Raw genomic sequence first — 17,782 nt, forward strand, 5'->3', positions numbered from 1 at the left:
TTTAGCTAAAAAGGCCCAAAGTGAAAGTGATCTGCAGTTGCCTAGAAGATACCTACTATACACTTTCAAACAGGCAATCATGTCTAATGTTTATTGAAGTTAAAGGCCTCTTTTTTGTGGCTGGACAACAACTACCACATCAGTGCTGCAGCACGAGCAATGTCCTTCTAGTATTTCTCTGCCCAGCGTTCATGACAGGCTGCAACAAAATTCATCCATGCAGATGAATTTGGTACATTTTGAGAGTCGGTGTCGAAAGACTAGACCCGTTTTCAGGGCAAGTAACACTAAATTGATCATTTAGTGATTCCAGAAGTAAAGAACAAAGTAGATTGTTGACATGCACAGCAGAAACCACAGAGTGATGCTGAATTAAGTTAGTAAGACTTATATTCAATCCATTGTTGCTTAAAAAATCACACAGTTGATGGTGAACTGTGGCCTTGTTCTTATTCCTAGAGGCCTTTTTCATAGAAGACATAATAGGAAAAACAGAACTTATTAAAACTAATGACATTATTGATGGTTGAATTCCATTTAGAAATAATAATCTTATTAGTAACGTCTCTTTTTTTTTCCTACTGTGACAAGTCAAAGGCTGAATCCAAATGTCTACCCTCTGGACTTCTTGCGGACTGAGCCCTCGCTAACTTAAGTCTTACGTACTGTGATGTGTTCACTGTAATGACGTAAAGTCTGCAAGGGCAGAGACAGAGAGCCACTGACAACACAGCACTCAAGTCTGTTTCACTCTTAGAAACGTTTGAGTCATGTACGTGGTGACTGCTGCTCTCATATTCTTGTTGATGAATAGTGTCTGCTCATCTGTCCTTGCAGTTAATCATAGAAATCCCATGTAGGAGTAGGCTTTCTTGTCACTTAAGAAAGGGATATTAATAGACATTTATATACAGAAGTATTTGTAAAGAAGGACCGGACTATGACCTAATAGACAGGGAAGTACTTACAATGGAAGACCTTCAAGTGTTGTGTTGCTGCTAGTTTTCTTAGCCTGTATATTTGGCATTACATGGCATAGGTTCAAGCCTGCAAGGTACAGGCTGCAATGATCAAATGCATTTTGATTAGGCTACCTCAGTAACCTCTACTTCTGCGCATTACTGTATCATGATGCGGCTGAATATCATTTTTGGACTACACGATTGAAGTAGTGTTTTAATACAGGAATTGTTTTATGCTTTGGTGATGAGTTTGTTTTATTTTTTTAGTCGGCAATCATAAAAAAGCTACAGTGACACGTCCATATTGCAATGAATTGTGGTTAATTAAATCAGTAAAGTCTGTCGAAGGCTGCACCACAAGCAGACTCTCTGGAAGTCAGTGCAGAAGTCTGCTTGAGGCCACTTATAAAGTGGATGAATTGTGGATATGGACAGCGCTCAGTGCTCCCAGACTTTCCGGGTACACACTTGCAATGTCCGCAAGTCTGCAAGTGCAGTGAGTTTGGATTCAGCCGAATTGTCTGCTGTGAAAAAGGCCTTGTACCAATTGTCTTTGTCTGTTATCCTTATTCAGAAATGCAACGTAGACCATGGCTTTCCTTTCAACTGCAGTGATGTCTGTCATGGTTAAATCTTAAAATGTATTTTTAGTCATGATACAATTTTATGCAGCAGAAATGTGCTTCAGTTTCCTAAGGCACCCTTTAAACTGGTGCTGTTGAAATAGAGCCTGTCGTCACTATCGGTAACATGATGTCCTTTTTTTATAGAAATAAATCCCATAAATGTCACTTCCCTCATGTCCTCCCGACACCGTTTATAGCAGTTGTATGCATGTCCAGGTGTGCAATGGAAGTTCACATCAATTTTAACGAGACTCAAAAAGAAACGTGTTTCATCCGATTACCGTAATGTCCGCTGTCTGGCACAAAATAGCCTAACTGCCAATAACTCAACAATTTTGGTGATTCAGTTGTATTACATAAGCCTTTGGGGTCCTGTTAGTTTGTTTAGGGGAAGTAAATGAGTGTTCATTATCATTACACAACCATGTGGCATCGCTCCAGCTTTCTGCTGTGTTATTTTGGTGTGTATCATTATTTCCAACGGCCCATCCATCCAATAAGCTCAGGTCAATTAGTGATTTCCTTTGTTGTCTCATAAACTAGGGTTGGCCCCGTGGCCCAAAGGGAAGCTAATGAAGACACACACACAGACGACCCAAATGTGGACCTCACGCTGGTTTGTCTTGTGTTGTGCGGTCTCTTGTGTATTGACCTCAGTCGGCCATAGTTTTCTTCATGTTCTCTCCGTTTTTAAATCTCACCATCGGGTTTTCAGCTTTCCACTTTCCCTCTTATTCTAGTTTCTCTACGATAGCAAAATTACAGCTGGATATTGTTTTCAAAATTACAAAACCACTCTCTGACTATCAGCACTTATGTAATGATAACACTGCAAAACAAGTGCTCCATTTGAGTATCGGTCATGTTATGGAAAATGCTTGAATTAGCTGAGGATATTGGATGGATCATAACCCTAATTTGATTTCCTCTACACTACAATTAATGCCTGCATTGTTAAAACCATTAAAACGATTACATTTAGAGTCATGAATTATTCATGTACGGTCTTGTGTTAAAACATTAAACCGTCTAGCCTGTATACAGCGTGCGATTCACCACGGGGACCACAGCTGCCCCTCATCAGGACCTGATATTCAGACGCGATCAATCATCATGTTTAGATGGTCTTCAGACCAACTCATTGGCAGCATCCGACCCTGCAAAGCTTTAAACACAAAGTGCAGCTTGTCTTAGTATTGGGAATTCAGCCTATAAATACATTTCTATTGCAATTTATTACACGCCGGAGATTCAGCTTCAGTTATTTCCCCAATAGCAGTTCTTTAAAACAAGGAGTCTGCTTTGTCGGAGGCCAGAAATACATTGTAATGACATTATAATGCTGTATACTGTGTACTAAATGTATTATCTCCACCGTATTAAAGTGGTGTAATTATTATCGATGGTGCAGGAAGGCTTTTAATGTTAAGCAGCTGCTGACTTGTAATATAAATGGAAGTGTTGCAGTATAGCCACAGGGCTTGGTGCAGCCTGAAACACGATATAAAGATCCTGTTGAAGTTCTACTTGGTTTAACACAAATGCACAAGGGATCGTATTGGCTTGATATCTGGCTTCTCAAGTTGGGCTGTGTATCAAACCTTAGTACCTTTATCGCTGCCAACTGAAACGAGTTAGCAGAATGTCATGTATTGAAATCTGGCTGCGAATGTGTAAAGATAATGTTGTTGTCTCATCGTTGATGGGACAGTTCCCGATTAAAATTTTAATTATTCCAATTTTAGTCAATTTTATTTTGGCGAAAATCTTGCGCAGCTGCTTATTTTTTACATTTTAAATTTTGGTCTTTGTTATATGGAAAAGGTAGACAAACATGTTTTTATTTCTCAAAGTAAGGTATCAAAAAAGTATGTTTTTTGCATCAGTGATGTAAAACCTGCAAAGGGACTGCACAAAACTGCCACAGTTACATCACACTGATGTTAATAAATGTGTGTTGTCCCTGATTAAGATTAAGATCAGTGAAAAAATGCTTCTCATAACGAGAACTGTTTCACATAAATACAAAAATACATTTACATAGTAGTCAACATTTAACTAAACAACAATCCCATACTACAGGTGCTACAAATCACATCGGACATTACTGAAAGTGGATGCAGTGCGATAAATTAATCCTTCCTATTACATTCAATGTTCGACACAGGTACGCTCAAGCTATTAGAGGGTTGACAGACTGAGGAACAAAAGAGTTCCTCAACCTGTTCAGTCAAGCCTGAGGGAGTCTAAATCTTCTGTGTGATGGCAGAAACTGATACTCTTCAAACAAGGTGTGAGAGGGATCAGAGGTAATAAATTAAAAGTAAGCAAATAAACTCTGGTGTTGACATTAATATAAAAAAAATGTCAAACAACAGTCAGCACTACTTTAAGACTGTTGTTCAAGTTGAAAATGCTGCCCAAAACATCTGCCGTGTCTCCCTGCTTGTTGCCCAGTGCCTCCGCAGCATGCTTATAAAACATATGAAGGAACGGCTTAAGACAGCTAAGAGATCCATGACAGCATGTGAAGCCAATGAGCACGTAGCTGGCTGATAAATGACAGGAAAATAACCTCTATAAATAGAAAACGGACCTCTCTGATAGCAATATTTTATCTTGTCAAACACAGGTGTAACTAATAACATTAATAATGGCTGCATTTTACTCAGGTGTGCCGGTGCCAGGGACCTGCTATTGTGTACGCTGGTTTACTGGCACACCTGAATGAAACGACGCCATTGTTAATACTGTTAGTTATACCTGTGCTTCTCCTGCTGTGACAAGTCAAAATGTCTGCCGTGAGAGAGGTTTATTTCCCAGATTAGATGCTGTTTTGGCTCGCAGTGCCACTCGTGTTGATTGATGGTATCCTTCAATCAGTTGTACTCCAGCTTCACGATACGGATAGGACAAAATGTGTTTATTACACAACCAGGGCCAAAAACAAAAAAAAAAAAAAAAACTGGCTCTCGTTTCCTAAATCCATGAATTGGTCAGTGTAACAGATGGAAAATTGATCATAAACAATGAGCGTGGGATTTCTAGTGTGAATGTCTGGCTCAGTGTGTCTGATTCATCCTCCCTCTCCATCTGATTCTCCCCTCCGCATTTAATTCTGTTCATCTCCAGAGTGTTTCTGCTTCTAAATCGGTTCGCCTCCTCCTACACAACACAGCGCCGTGTGAGGGCTGAAAGGTTTTAAGTACCATTCAGATAAACTCGGCAGCACCAACCGTCCACCTCCATTCTCTTACATTGATGCCATATTTAGACCCTGTGCCATTCATACATTTTGTTTTGCTCATGACTCTGTGGCTGCCAGACACTGCGGTTAAACCTCAGAGAAAACCGTGTGGACAATTGCATAATATTTGACTCACTTGTACGTGTTGTTACAGTTTTCCTTTTCCTTACTCTAATCCTCTCTTGTTGCAGGAGCCTGTTGATATCAATTAAATGGTGATATTGCAATTGAAAAGTGGTCTTCTGTGTGTATTGACTCTCCCACTCTTTTCTCCCCTCCCCTCGGCCCCCTGTTCCTCCATCCCTTCCCTCTCCCAGGTGATGGAGACGAAGAACATGCTTTACTTAGTCACAGAGTATGCCAAGAATGGGGAAATCTTCGGTGAGTGATCTTTTCAAGTACAAGATCAATCTGACCTCAGTATCTTTAGAAACATTTTCCCCACCCAGCTCACACGTCCTCCGCCATATCAGTTGCACAAAAGAATCTGCACTGTTTCATCAGTAATGTAGTTAGCAAACGAGGAGGTATCAAAGTCTTACTGAGTTTGCGTTGCTCTTACACTTATCCCGGCCTCGATCTCAAAGGTCACATGATTGAAGGAGTGATCCTGATGTGGCCCTTGTCATGTGATTGCTGTGCTAAATGTGCTGACACTTGTTCTTGTCTTATAAAGTGACATCACCGAGGGCCGCAGAGAGGAACCCTCAAAGAGAGAAAGATTGATTTATTGCCGCATGTGTTGCAGAATCACTTACTGCTCACTGGTTAACTACTCTAATTATGCAAGAGTACTTTATACAGGCTGGCCAACAACGTCATCCCTCCATTTTCACTGACACGTAAATGGCACTTTGATTAAATTATAAATACTCTCCGCTCAACTTCTGCTCTGCTTTTAACTGAAAGTGTTGTTCATGAGCAGATCTGCAAAAAGTAGCTGTGAAAAGGCCTGTCTTTTAAAGCCACTATTTTACAAACACATTTGACATTTTGGACAAACACAGCTGTTGGTTTAGTTTACTTTTATTCAAACTATACAAAGCGTATTATAACAGATAACAGAAGTGAAACGTGACAGGAGAAGTCAAGAAGCTGTAGGCTTAAACAATGGACCTTTCACCAAATCGAGAGTTTAAAAATATATAGAATAAAATATGAATTAATAAAGTACACACAAACACACCCTTACCAACTGATTATGATCATGTTAAAAAAAAGTTATATACATATATATATATATATAAATAACATTTAGGGCTGCAACTTTTGTTAATTTTCATTATTGAATGATCTGCCTTCTTGATTTATCAAGTTTGGTCTTACAAATTTTGTAAGATAGTACTTGTCACAATTTGTTTTGTCTAACCAACACTCCAAAGTCTAAAGACAGCCAATTTACTATCACAGAGGACAAAGAAAAACAGCAAAACTTTCCTGTTACCAAACTGGGACCAGGGTATAGTTGCCAGTTGCCGTTTCCAGTTGATCAACTTATTGATTAATCATCAAAAGAGACTGGTCAAGAGAGAAACACCACAAAACAAGCTGAAGGCATGTAAACTTCACATATTCTTTATTTTAAAAAATGAAACTATCACATAACATCATATTTTGAAATTCACAACATGAACACTGAACACTCCAAAGGCAGCAGTCTTTATAGGAGCCAAATAGATGTCACGTAAACAAAGCGTTTAAGATTTATCCTGGCTGCCTCAAGGTCTTTCATAATGATTTTTAAATGACTAAAAAGGACCAGATGTTTCTGTTTTGGCAGAAGCAGATCAGAGAGAAAGAAAAAGAAAAACACACTTTGCCTTATTCAAATAGGACCCTTGGGACAGATAGTGGGTAAAAAAAAAAAAAAAAAAAGATTCAAAGAGTCATTTACAAGACAAAACAAAACCTGACCTATAAGTAAGTACGTTCAGACTTGCAGTATAAACCAAATACAAGTTTCCAAGTGGACAGTCTGAACCTAAAAGACACAATAATGAGTTTTTGCAGTACAAGTGTTTCACACACACTCTTCAAAGTCAAGCAAAAATGACGACACTTACGCTGGAAAGGACAGGCAAGTCAGGACATAGCAAGAATAGTACATGAAGATAAGAAATTATCTTAGTCTGCCAGGGCACTGCAAGCGCTATATCGCTACTAGACATGCACAACAGACACACTAAATGTGCACACACTGCGATCTCAATCCAGGGCACTGGACATTAGCCCAAGGAAAGAGCGCGTTTTTAAAACTTATTAGAAATACTTAAAAATATTATTATTAATTAAATATCTCAGGATTACTTGTTTCAAAAGCAAAAATGTACTAGTATCATTCCAGTTCTGAACATGCAGACATGACCTAAACCATACATTCAAATATTTCAAGAATTTATAGCACAAGTCTCGACTTGTCTGATGTGGACAACCTGCAGGTGGATCATACTCCACACAGATTACTGGCCTCACCTATTAGACAGTCTGAGAATGTTTGCACTTAGCCTACCTCCAGACACAGGAGCTGAGAGGATTACTTTAGCAATAGCCAACAGTAAACTTAATAGTCGTGTGTGTGTGTGTGTGTGTGTGTGTGTGTGTGTGTGTGTGTGTGTGTGTGTGCATTTTGTTCGTGTCTCTGTGCGTGTCTTTGTAATTCTGAGGCCAGTGTTCCACTTGTGATGTTGACTCAGCAGCAGCCGCTCCTGCTCCTGTGACCTACAGAGAGCTGTGAAGCAGACACAAGAAAAAAAAATGAATGAGAAAAGAGTGTGGTTAAAAATAAGAAGGAAGTACAGAGATGCACAGAGATAAAACGGAAGGACTCATCTATATCTGTACATATGTTACAGCCACTGCAGTTAACTGTGGATACACCAAGCTGCAGCTTCTGTTAGCCTCTCACTGTACACAGTATAAGTTTAAAGGAACAGTTCGACATTTAGAAGAAGAGGTGTCTTTATATCATGCAGGTGATTTGATGAGAAAATCAATACCACTCATACTTTTCTTTACAAATGAAGCTAAATACAGGAAAAGATAGCTTAGCATAAAGACTGGAAGCAGCTAGCCTGACTCTGTCTACAGGAAAAATAAAATCAACTTTTGTTTCTGCACTTTGATTTTCGTATAGATTTGATGAACAAAACATGCCACAAAGTAATGGGAATTATAAGTATCAATAATATTCAAGTACTTGCATTTATTTAATATGGAGTATCTGCGTACTCACACTTAGCATGAGCTAAGACAGTAGTGGCGGCTAACATACAACACTGAGCCATTTAACAGTCCCAACAAACTCACATGACACAAAACGGCTAAAGTCTGCACTGTGAGTAACCGTTAGCCATGTGATGCTAACAGTTAGCTTGGTCACTGTGTGTTTGTGTGCATGTGCAGGTGGACTCTTAGCGACTGTGACAGCTCACACTCTTGCTGCAATAGTCTCATGATAAATACAGAGAGAGTGACACTGGGGCAAGGGGGTGCTGGGTGAAGAGATACTCTGCATGCAGCTCTACAATAAAATAAGATTTCACCTATTTGAGATAGTAAAAACAAAATATTGGCGGGGGTGAGATCAGCAAACTTTCCGTTAAATTTTTTTGTGTGTCTCTAACTCGGGTGGTATGTCCATGAACCCATTGCTGGTGAAACTCTTGACTTCTTTTTTACTGCAGCAGCAGTTTATGGAGTGTGAGTCATGAGGGGATAATTGATCAGTCAATCCAGCCAGAGCTGATCATATCGATGGATGATAGGAGCAGCTGCTGCAATGAATAACCGGACAGTCTACGTATTACATCAGTGCTCCTAATGAGCAGTCCAGCTCCAAAAATAGAAAATAAACATGTGAGAGCAGATGCTGTTTTTAAGACAGGCCACCACAAATAAATACATCTGGGGGAAACCCTGTTGTTAAATGAGCTAAAACTTAATTACGCTTAACCGTGTGATTTGTTGGTTTTAAATTCCAGCTGACAAAACTGGCAGTCTTATTAGCATCATCTTGATTTGCAAAGCACCAGCCATGGTTACCCTATATTTTCTTTCCCTGTTAAAGGTTTTTTGGGGGAGTTTTTCCTTATCCACTGTGAGGGTGCAAGGACAGAGGGATATCGCATGCTGTAAAGCCCTCTGAGGCAAATTGTTATTTGTGATATTGGGCTTTATAAATAAAATTTAATTGAATAAAATTTAATTTGATTATTGAATCACTGTTAAAAAAGGAAAAAATATCTGAAATGCGATAATGCAGCTAATGAAACTGCAAAATAAGTAAGAAAACAAAATGAAAACAAGGAAAAAATTACTACTAGTGATTACTTTATATGTCAAACAAATACTGACAACAGAACGAGCGCTCGAGAACTCATGCCCATCCCTATTACAAACATGTTAGTGAGTTTTAGAGTTGCTGCTCGGCAGATTCCCTGTTTCCAGTCTCTGTGCTAAGCTAAGCTAACTCTCATGGCAGTAGCTTCATAGTTAACAGACATTTATAATACCTTTATTGATCTTCTCATTTAAATCATGACAAAGAAGTGACTGAGCGAATTTCCCAAAATGTCAGACTGCTCCTTTAAAAAAAAAAAAAAAATCATGATGGACAACCTCATTTTCCATAATCCATAGATTTTCTCATGGATCATCTCTTGGTATTACACAACCATTGTGTCCTGACTCCTCAGACCCCTCTGCCCTGATTGCACAATGTAATGTAGTTATGTAAGACATTTATATGTCATCGTCAGCTGCTGCAGCAATAGCAGCTTTGATTTAGCCAGACAGACAGCGACTGGTAGCTGCAGCTGTAGACTAGTATTACAGTATTCAATCTCACAAAATTGAACATCATTTGTGATTTCCAAATACGCTTTCTGGAGATGGATCAAGTCCTTCAGTCATGATGCACTCAGACAAATGGATAAGCTGCCAAGCCAGATCTCCAGCCTCTCCTTCCACTGTCGCCCTCCAGAGAGTTGCCTCTGCTTTTCTGACATGATGAATTTCTCAGGTCTGCTCCCGGCCATAGGTTACCAAAGAGCGGAAGATGTGAGGCTGCTGTGGATGCTCAGCAGCCCACCCTGTTACAGCGAATCAGTGAGACAATGGATGAGCCCCTGATTCTCTCTCTGCAGACCAAACAGTAAATGGTGTTGTGGAGGAGCAGGAGGGGTAGTGTATATATGTGTGTGTGTGTGTGCGTCTGGAGCCGTAAAGACAAAGAGCTGGGTTTGGCACAAGGAGGCGGAGAGTGATGGGTTCATACTCGTGAAGGGGTGGGTGGGCACAGTAATGGGCACAGCAGAGGCATCCATGCCAGCTTGTTGATGTGCCTTTGTGTCTGTCTGTCTGTCTGTCTGTCTGTCTGTCAGTCAGCCTGCTGCTCCACAGTCTGCCTCAACACCGCAGTATGGATCAAACCTAGAAATTGGGTCAACCACAAATAAAGCAGAGTTGCAGCAGAGGCAAGAGGGAAGAGGAGGCAGAAGAGAATAGAGGCGAGAGCAGGGGACATCCATTTGAATTTGGAAGGTGGTGGGGAAATGTAGGGCATGCATATTTAAGAAAGCACTGCTGGAGAGAGGGGAGTATTATAGCTGGCAGTGAGTAGAATCACTCATGCAGATCTCTTGTCTGACTGATGGAAAGGGAATGAGACAGGGGGACTGTTGACTTCAAAGAAATACTCAGGCTATTTTTTGAGACACACTCTTATTTACTTAGGCTGTCAATTTCCATTTCCCCATAAACCATCCTTCATATTTACTGGGTGAGGTCTCTGCAGATGTGTTAGCTGCCAGGGTGTGGCTGCTTTGACTTGGATGACCACTAGTATGAATGCCTCTATGACTAACTAAATTCCAATTGAAAAAATTAATGTCTACCTTTATTGCTGATGCTTTAATATTTACCAAAATGTTTTAAGTTGTGTGACATACAAGAGGAAATAGCTTCGAAACACCCACCTGCTGAATGAAAAATTGCAAGGAGGAAAATGTTTTGCCAGAATAAACCTGCCATGTTTTTTTCAGCATTTGAGCTGAGGTAATTTGTGCTCATCTTCTTCAGTGATTGCAGACATTTGGAAACAGCGCAGTATTATAGTAATAAATAATCAGAACATCTTTGAATAACATGGTGTTTCTTTTTTGAGATGTCTGAACCTGCACATAGCATCAGTCCTACACAGGGACGGTCCAAACGACTGAGAATATATTGTGTGTGTTATAAGAGTCATTTGCAATCATTAAATGCATTTTTCCAATAACCAAATTGCTGACATTGCTCTTTACCCTACAAAACATGACAACAACTCACTAAATTAAAGTTAACATCATTAAATTAAATCATTTTAAATCTTTAGGAAACAAAGAAACAAAAAACATTAGTTATCAGAATATGTAACTACATGTCCTTTATATGTTTACAATACTAAAATAATTAAAAAAAAAAAAAAAAATCAAATGAGTTCAGCCAACTAGTATTTCTAGTGCTGACTAGCGAGGGTAGCAACTTTTAATTGACTAGTCGACTTATCACACACATCCCTAGTTCTACATGGGTAGACTACACTGAATAGATAAATAGAGCTAGTAATCTTAAAATCGTCATTTTAACATGCCATCTAATTCTTTATTAATGATACCCAACCATCTCCCAGGTTACCTTACTGGCTTCTGATTGCATTCTATATTTACCTGAAATTGTATGAAGCCGAAAACAAGGAATCAGTGGTGTTGGTATTAATCATCCAGTATAGAAAAGTTAACAAAGTTAACGACATCTACATGATCTTGTATCTTGTCAAACATCTCAGAACTTAATTAAATGTGTTTATTAGGTGGTGTAGCTACAATACTTAATACTATTTGGAGGGTGGGAGTGTAGGGTCCTGCCATCACTCTACTTACTGTTGTACTGTCATACCCAGTGATTAGGAGATTATAACAGGTTGATAGAGTCTCACATTCACCAAGACAAATATGCTGAAACAAATCCTTAACCTCTAAATGCACAATTATTTCCAATTTACTTTGAGGTTAATCCAATGCAATCTAGCCTTGACTTCCAAAAGTGGCACTCAAAAGAGCCGGGGTTATCCTCGAGTCAACCCTTGTTTGGTATCTCACTTTGAGCAATGTGGCCCACTGCTGAATTGCATGCTCTGAAGCCCATAACTCTTCAATCCAGGAAGGCCGCCACCACATGCCTACCCATGGGCTAATACACGCCAGCAAGGGCACACCAAGGTGGTAAAACCCTAGATATGTGGGGATGCCCAGCTTGGAGCGGTACAGATGTCACAAAAACAATACCTTAATGCCCCACTTCAGGGCCCATGAGGTAGCCATAACCCTGGTGGAATTAACCCTGCAATCCCCGTGGAGGCTTCAATCCATGGCTTTCAAAAGCCAAAATGATAGCTTCCACTACCTAGTGTGACAGACAATGGCGAGATACATGCTTTCTTCTATGAGAAGAGGCCCATATTACAAAGAGCTGGTTACCCTTCCAAAATCCCAGAGTCCTGACCAAATAGGTGAGACAGAGGGAATTAAGCCACATGGGTTGAAAGGCTAGCAGCTCAAGTGTGGTACAACTATAAGAAGTCCCTTTAAGCTGCTGGTTTGGGTGGAACATCACCGTCCCATAGTCAGGAGCAATTGCAATCAGGATGCATGCACTGACAAAGCATATAATTGACTTATCTGCTTGGCTGATGTCAATGCCAGCAACAGGATAGTTTTAAGAGACAGCACCTTTAAGTCTGCACACTCAAAGGGCTCAAAAGACAGCGTTAGAGTGCCTCCAAAACAATGGGCAGGTCCCAAAATGGAACTTAGGTTTACATACAGGCCACAGCCAGTGGTCTCCCTTCATAAACCTCAGTATCAGAGAGTACTGACCAACAGGTGCATTACCAAAGCGCACTTCGCAGGCTGAAATCACAGCGAAGTAAGCCATACCCTTGTCCAGTAAATCCTGGTGGAAGCATCACAGTCAATCATGATCAGTGATGGAACTCAGAAAAATTATGTCCCCTACCTTATACATCTCTCAAACACGCACCACTTATTATCTTGTGATGAGGGCCAGTTGATAGCCTACTTGGCTGCTGCCTGCTTGCATACCTCATCCAGATAGACCTCATGGGTACAGAGAAGGGCTCAGCCTCCCTGCTGATGGAGCTGCTGGGCTTATCCATGGGCTTTGCCACAGCATTGGAAAGGCAGGGATCAGCTTTCCCCTGCCTGGGCATGGCTGGGCATGCTTTACTCCCATACATGCGAGAGGATGGATGCAGAGCTGATGGGGGTCCTTCCCTGAGATGGTTAAATCACAAGCAGCTGGGCAAAGGCATGACCCAACACCCTTGACCTTACCATCAGCGTTTCCCTGAGAGGATACAGGGATAGCAGATGAAGAACCCTTGACAGCTAGACGTAGCTACGAACACACAAGCTCACCTTGACGTGTCGGAGACTACTTTGACAGTGGACAGTGAAGTTGAAAAAGTCAGGGCAGCTGAAGACCTTATAGGGATGACACCAGTACCATTACCAATTCTGCTCATCGGTCTGATTCTCTGTTATTCCCTTCTTGATTCCTGATTAGTTTTTCTGTGTGGAAAAAAGAAGGCCTACACATTTTTTCAGCATCAATGCAACTATTATCACTTCTACTGATCGCGCTGTAGCAACAGTCTGTCATCATATAAAATGGATGAAAAGAAAGGATGTTGGTAGCATTTATTTTCATTTAGCTATTCTTAGTCAAAGAAAAAATCTGCTAAGCCTGCCTACGTCGTGCAAATATTACCATAACATAGGATGTTTGTATAACATAGGATGTAACAGACGTGCTGCTCAGTTGGGAAGTAGTGGCACTTATGCGTTTAGTGTTAAGATGCATGGCATTCCTTGAATATAAGCCCATGTTGTGCAGAAAGATGTTTCAGCACATTACTGGTGTTTCCACCCTTACTTGAAATGATCATTTTACAAATGCTACAAGCAGCACGGCTGTAGTCTTTCTTTGTGAAATGAAGCCACCCTTTGAATTGTCTCCTCATTTCGCCATGACTCCTTCTTGTTGCAAGTTTCCAGCAGTGTAGATGCTTGAGTTTGACATCATGGTTTTGCAATGCGCAACTAACAGAAGAACATGCCCGCATCAATAAAAGGGATTGATCAGCTCAGAGGCATACCATACCCATGGATTAGACAATTTTGAACCAGCTCTCAATTCCCATCGGCTGGACCTCAAGTGATCCTCACAAGGAAGAAAGTGAGAATTCAGTATTTCGGGCCCTGACCCTGCCCTGACCAGAGGTTTGGCAAAATAACCCAAGAGTTGAATAGAGAGGGTATTAAAAGTTAGTGAAACGTAAAGGAGTAAGTCATGATCTTTGTTTTTTAAGGCAAAACAAATAGGATTTATTTACTTGAAAACCTCTTGAATGAGTTCTTATCCCATGGAAGAAGAATTGACTGTCACATCCAGTAGCTGCAGCTGATCTTTGGCGGGTTATAACTTGGATGAAAGGGCAGTGCGCAGCTCCAGCTGGCTCCAGCCCAGTTTAACCCCTGAGGGTGTTTGTATTAAATCAGCACCAGCATCTATCATCACGCACATAGACGTGGCTTTAATGTGGCTGCCGTATTTAAGTGGTTTGGGTATCAGTTACTGATGTGGAAACAGAGTGTGTGTTTGCCCCCTGTCCTTTACACACACACTTACACCCACACACACACACCAACTCCACATGCCTGCCTCACAGTGTTATCTGAAGTCCAGCCAGAGGTCTCGCCAACAAGCCAGTTTGTACCCATGATGTTTGTCTCCTCCAAACCTGAGCAGCTGTTAAGAGACTTCGGTCCTCGCCCAGCTCTCAGCAGAAGTGGAACACAGTGGTTGTTGAGCTGTTCCCTAATACCCCTATGATTCATACTTGTTCTGCTCGCTTTCCCAGAATGCCGCTGTGCATGCCTCACTGTGCTGAGGTCCTTGCCCTCGCCAACATTGTATCAGTGGATTACTCATTCCTCCACTGGGGCAACATACCGCATTGTGTGCATTTGTGTGTGTGTGGCTGCGCAGTGTTGATTGCTCAGACAGTAATGGCTTGTTTTTCAAGTGCTACTGTAGAACAAGCTGTGGTGACACAGTGCTGCTGTTCATACAGAATCAAGATTAGCTGTCGTGTTCAGCGCTTGGTTTGTTGAGCGTTTCAGTGTTTACAAGGTTCATTTTATTATCAGTCAGTGTCTAAAGTCTTAAGTCAGTTTTTGTCTTTTTAGAGCTAAACCACAGACTGTATACTAAGATGGATGACGTGACAACCCCCCAAAAGTGAAGCCAAAAGTTCTTAGTCACCCCCTGGTGGCTGGCTGCAGTGTAGGTCACAAACCCCACCTACTCAGTGTTAGCGGAGACAAATAAAATACGCATCAAATGAATATTTGCCCAAAATGGTTTCTCTCATTTTAGGTAGTTCTCATCACACTAATGTATGTTCAAGTGTTTCTCAGATATGTGGTTTTGATTAGTCATTGGATGCAGTAAAAGAAGGTGTGACATCATCAGTGACAGCTGTGACTGACTCACAATTGAATGGGACGGGTGGGAACATCTGTATCCTGAATATTTTGGTTTCATTTTTGCACAGTGGCAGGAAGTGGAGATGTGTTGTTTATCTTTATATACAGTCTTTAGATGAAAACAGTCATCAGCTGCCAGAAAATTAATCTGCAACTGTTTTGATAGTTGATCAATATGTTAAGCTTTCAAGCCAAAAAATGTCAAAAATTTCTAGTTCTTGCACCTCAGAACTAAATATGTGATGATATACTTGGACTTTTATAAGAGTAATCTGAATATCATTGGGTTATAGACTGTTGGCGAGATCACATACACAATATTAATTTGTCAACTTGTACATTTTATAGGTCAAACAACTAATCAAGAATAGAATTTGCAGTTAAATTGATAATGAAAATATTCAGAAATTGCAGCCCTAGATTACTTACTATATTCTGAGGGCAGGATTTTTCTTAAAAAACAAACCACAACAAAAAAGCATATATAGACTCACAAAAATATTACCTCACAATCACCACTTACGACCCACCAGCAGTGGTGTCTGTATCTGCTCTCCTCCTGTATTTTCTTATTTTCCTCTTATTTTGGTTTGTTCGGGACATTTCTGGGTATCAACCTTTGGGAAGTGGTGTGTATCCCCCAGCCAATAGCAGCGCAAAGTCAGGACTATTTTTAAAAATGTAGCAAAGAGCCGTCTCTCTCGTCTGCTTTGTGGATGTGAGCTGCAGGTCTTTGTGTCTGTTTCGCTCCATTTCCACCCAACAGTACGGATCAGTTCGGTACTAATGGAATGGTTTCATACCATCCCTATTTTTGGTCCCCCCTATGTTGGGGTACCTAGCACACCGATCTGGTACTAAAAGGTGGAGCTGTGAACAAGCTGTAATGAATTGATCTTCAGGCGTTAAAAGATTGATTTCGACCAGATTATGTGAACAGCATATATTGAAATCCTCACTTAGAACAAAAAAGGCATTGCAGAGTGTCGTTCCTGTGGGCTGCAGCCGGCTGAGCTTGCCCGACAATGACTAAATGCACAAACTGACTATTTTTAGATAGCTCATCGATAGAGCCACTCACTCCAGCCTATTTTATTCTGTTCTGAAAATGTCGGTGTGTAACTCCGTTCTGTGGACAATAAACGAGGTGCAGACTTCTCTCTGTGTCACCAGTTATGAGGAAATACAGTGAGCGCTGAACAGAGCAGTGAATGACAACAACTCCGCCCACATTTAAGGGTACTGTTTGCGGTGGAAACGCTAAACGGACCTAAGGTCTAGGTACCATGTCTGAAGGGTTACTTTTTGTTCCAAAGGTACCATACTAAAAGTGTTTGGTGGAAAAGGAGCTCTAGATCCAGGGCAAGGTTGAGCCACACAAACACAAGCATGCACTTTTGCCGAATTTATACACAATCTGGCAATGTGGCATCTTCCTACAGGGTTTTGCGGAGGTGTGGGTGTGTTTATTTGTGCTTCAGAATGTAATGACTGTGAAACAATCAGAAAATAAGATTTTATTTCTCTGATTCACTGATTTGTTCTTGTCAGTGCTGCACCCTCAGTTCATTCACCCTCTAGCTGGCTTGATCACCGCTGCTCTTAGTCTTGTCGAGCCGAGGAGAAGAGGCAAAGTTTGAATGTTGTGTTTCTAAAAACAAAGTGACAAATCCTGCATAGTATGCCTTTAAAACTCCATATGCAAGCGTCATAATGTTTTGGTCAGATGTGGTTGAACAGGCTATGTTTAAATCATTCAAGTCTGTACAGTTTGTTGCTGTTTGACTGCAAGGTTAAAAGACTGACACCTTAAGAGACGGAGGCGGATCAAGAGAGGGAGAGGTTTGATCTCAGAGCGGTTATTACTTTAGAGTCCTGTTCCTCTCACAGGTGCATATTTGGACGTCCTCGACACATTCCCCTCCCCAGTGTGTTTTTTGATTAGCAGCATTGCATGAAAGCTGCCCTGGTCACTGAGAGGCCTCCTCTACGGAATTTGCTAGCCACTATCTAATCAGGTTTTCTCACTCTGTCAGATGTTAGCTATTTATCAACCACGCTGCTGACGACAGAGCAGCATCATCTCCCTGAAGCTTAATAGTGCAGCTTATGGCCTTCAGTCATTTTTATTGTGCAGTCTTTGTCCCAATATACAGCTGACCCTTTGGTCAACTCTGAGTTGAGACAATACAGAGTTGTTAAGATGAGGTGTTCACAATGTGATGCTTGTTGCTGGCCCCAGGATACACACTGCTCTACTTTAAATATCTCATGTTTAGTTGATGGCACGTTTTTGATGTTAATGGGCTGTGAAATCGGCTTAGTGTGACTTCTCTG

General features: G+C 40.9%; 1 protein-coding gene across 2 annotated transcripts in view; it reads left to right on the top strand.

Moving 5' to 3' along the window:
* The window catches only part of sik2b (salt-inducible kinase 2b), a 57,579-nt gene that overhangs the window by 7,036 nt on the left and 32,761 nt on the right, over positions 1 to 17,782 (top strand). For both annotated transcript variants that reach the window (XM_049575780.1, XM_049575781.1), the window contains exon 3: positions 5,153 to 5,216. In XM_049575780.1, coding sequence (XP_049431737.1) covers positions 5,153 to 5,216 — 64 coding nt within the window. The remainder of the gene's footprint in view (positions 1 to 5,152; positions 5,217 to 17,782) is intronic.

This window comes from Epinephelus fuscoguttatus, linkage group LG5 (assembly GCF_011397635.1).
Source record: "Epinephelus fuscoguttatus linkage group LG5, E.fuscoguttatus.final_Chr_v1".
NCBI classification, from domain to species: domain Eukaryota; kingdom Metazoa; phylum Chordata; class Actinopteri; order Perciformes; family Serranidae; genus Epinephelus; species Epinephelus fuscoguttatus.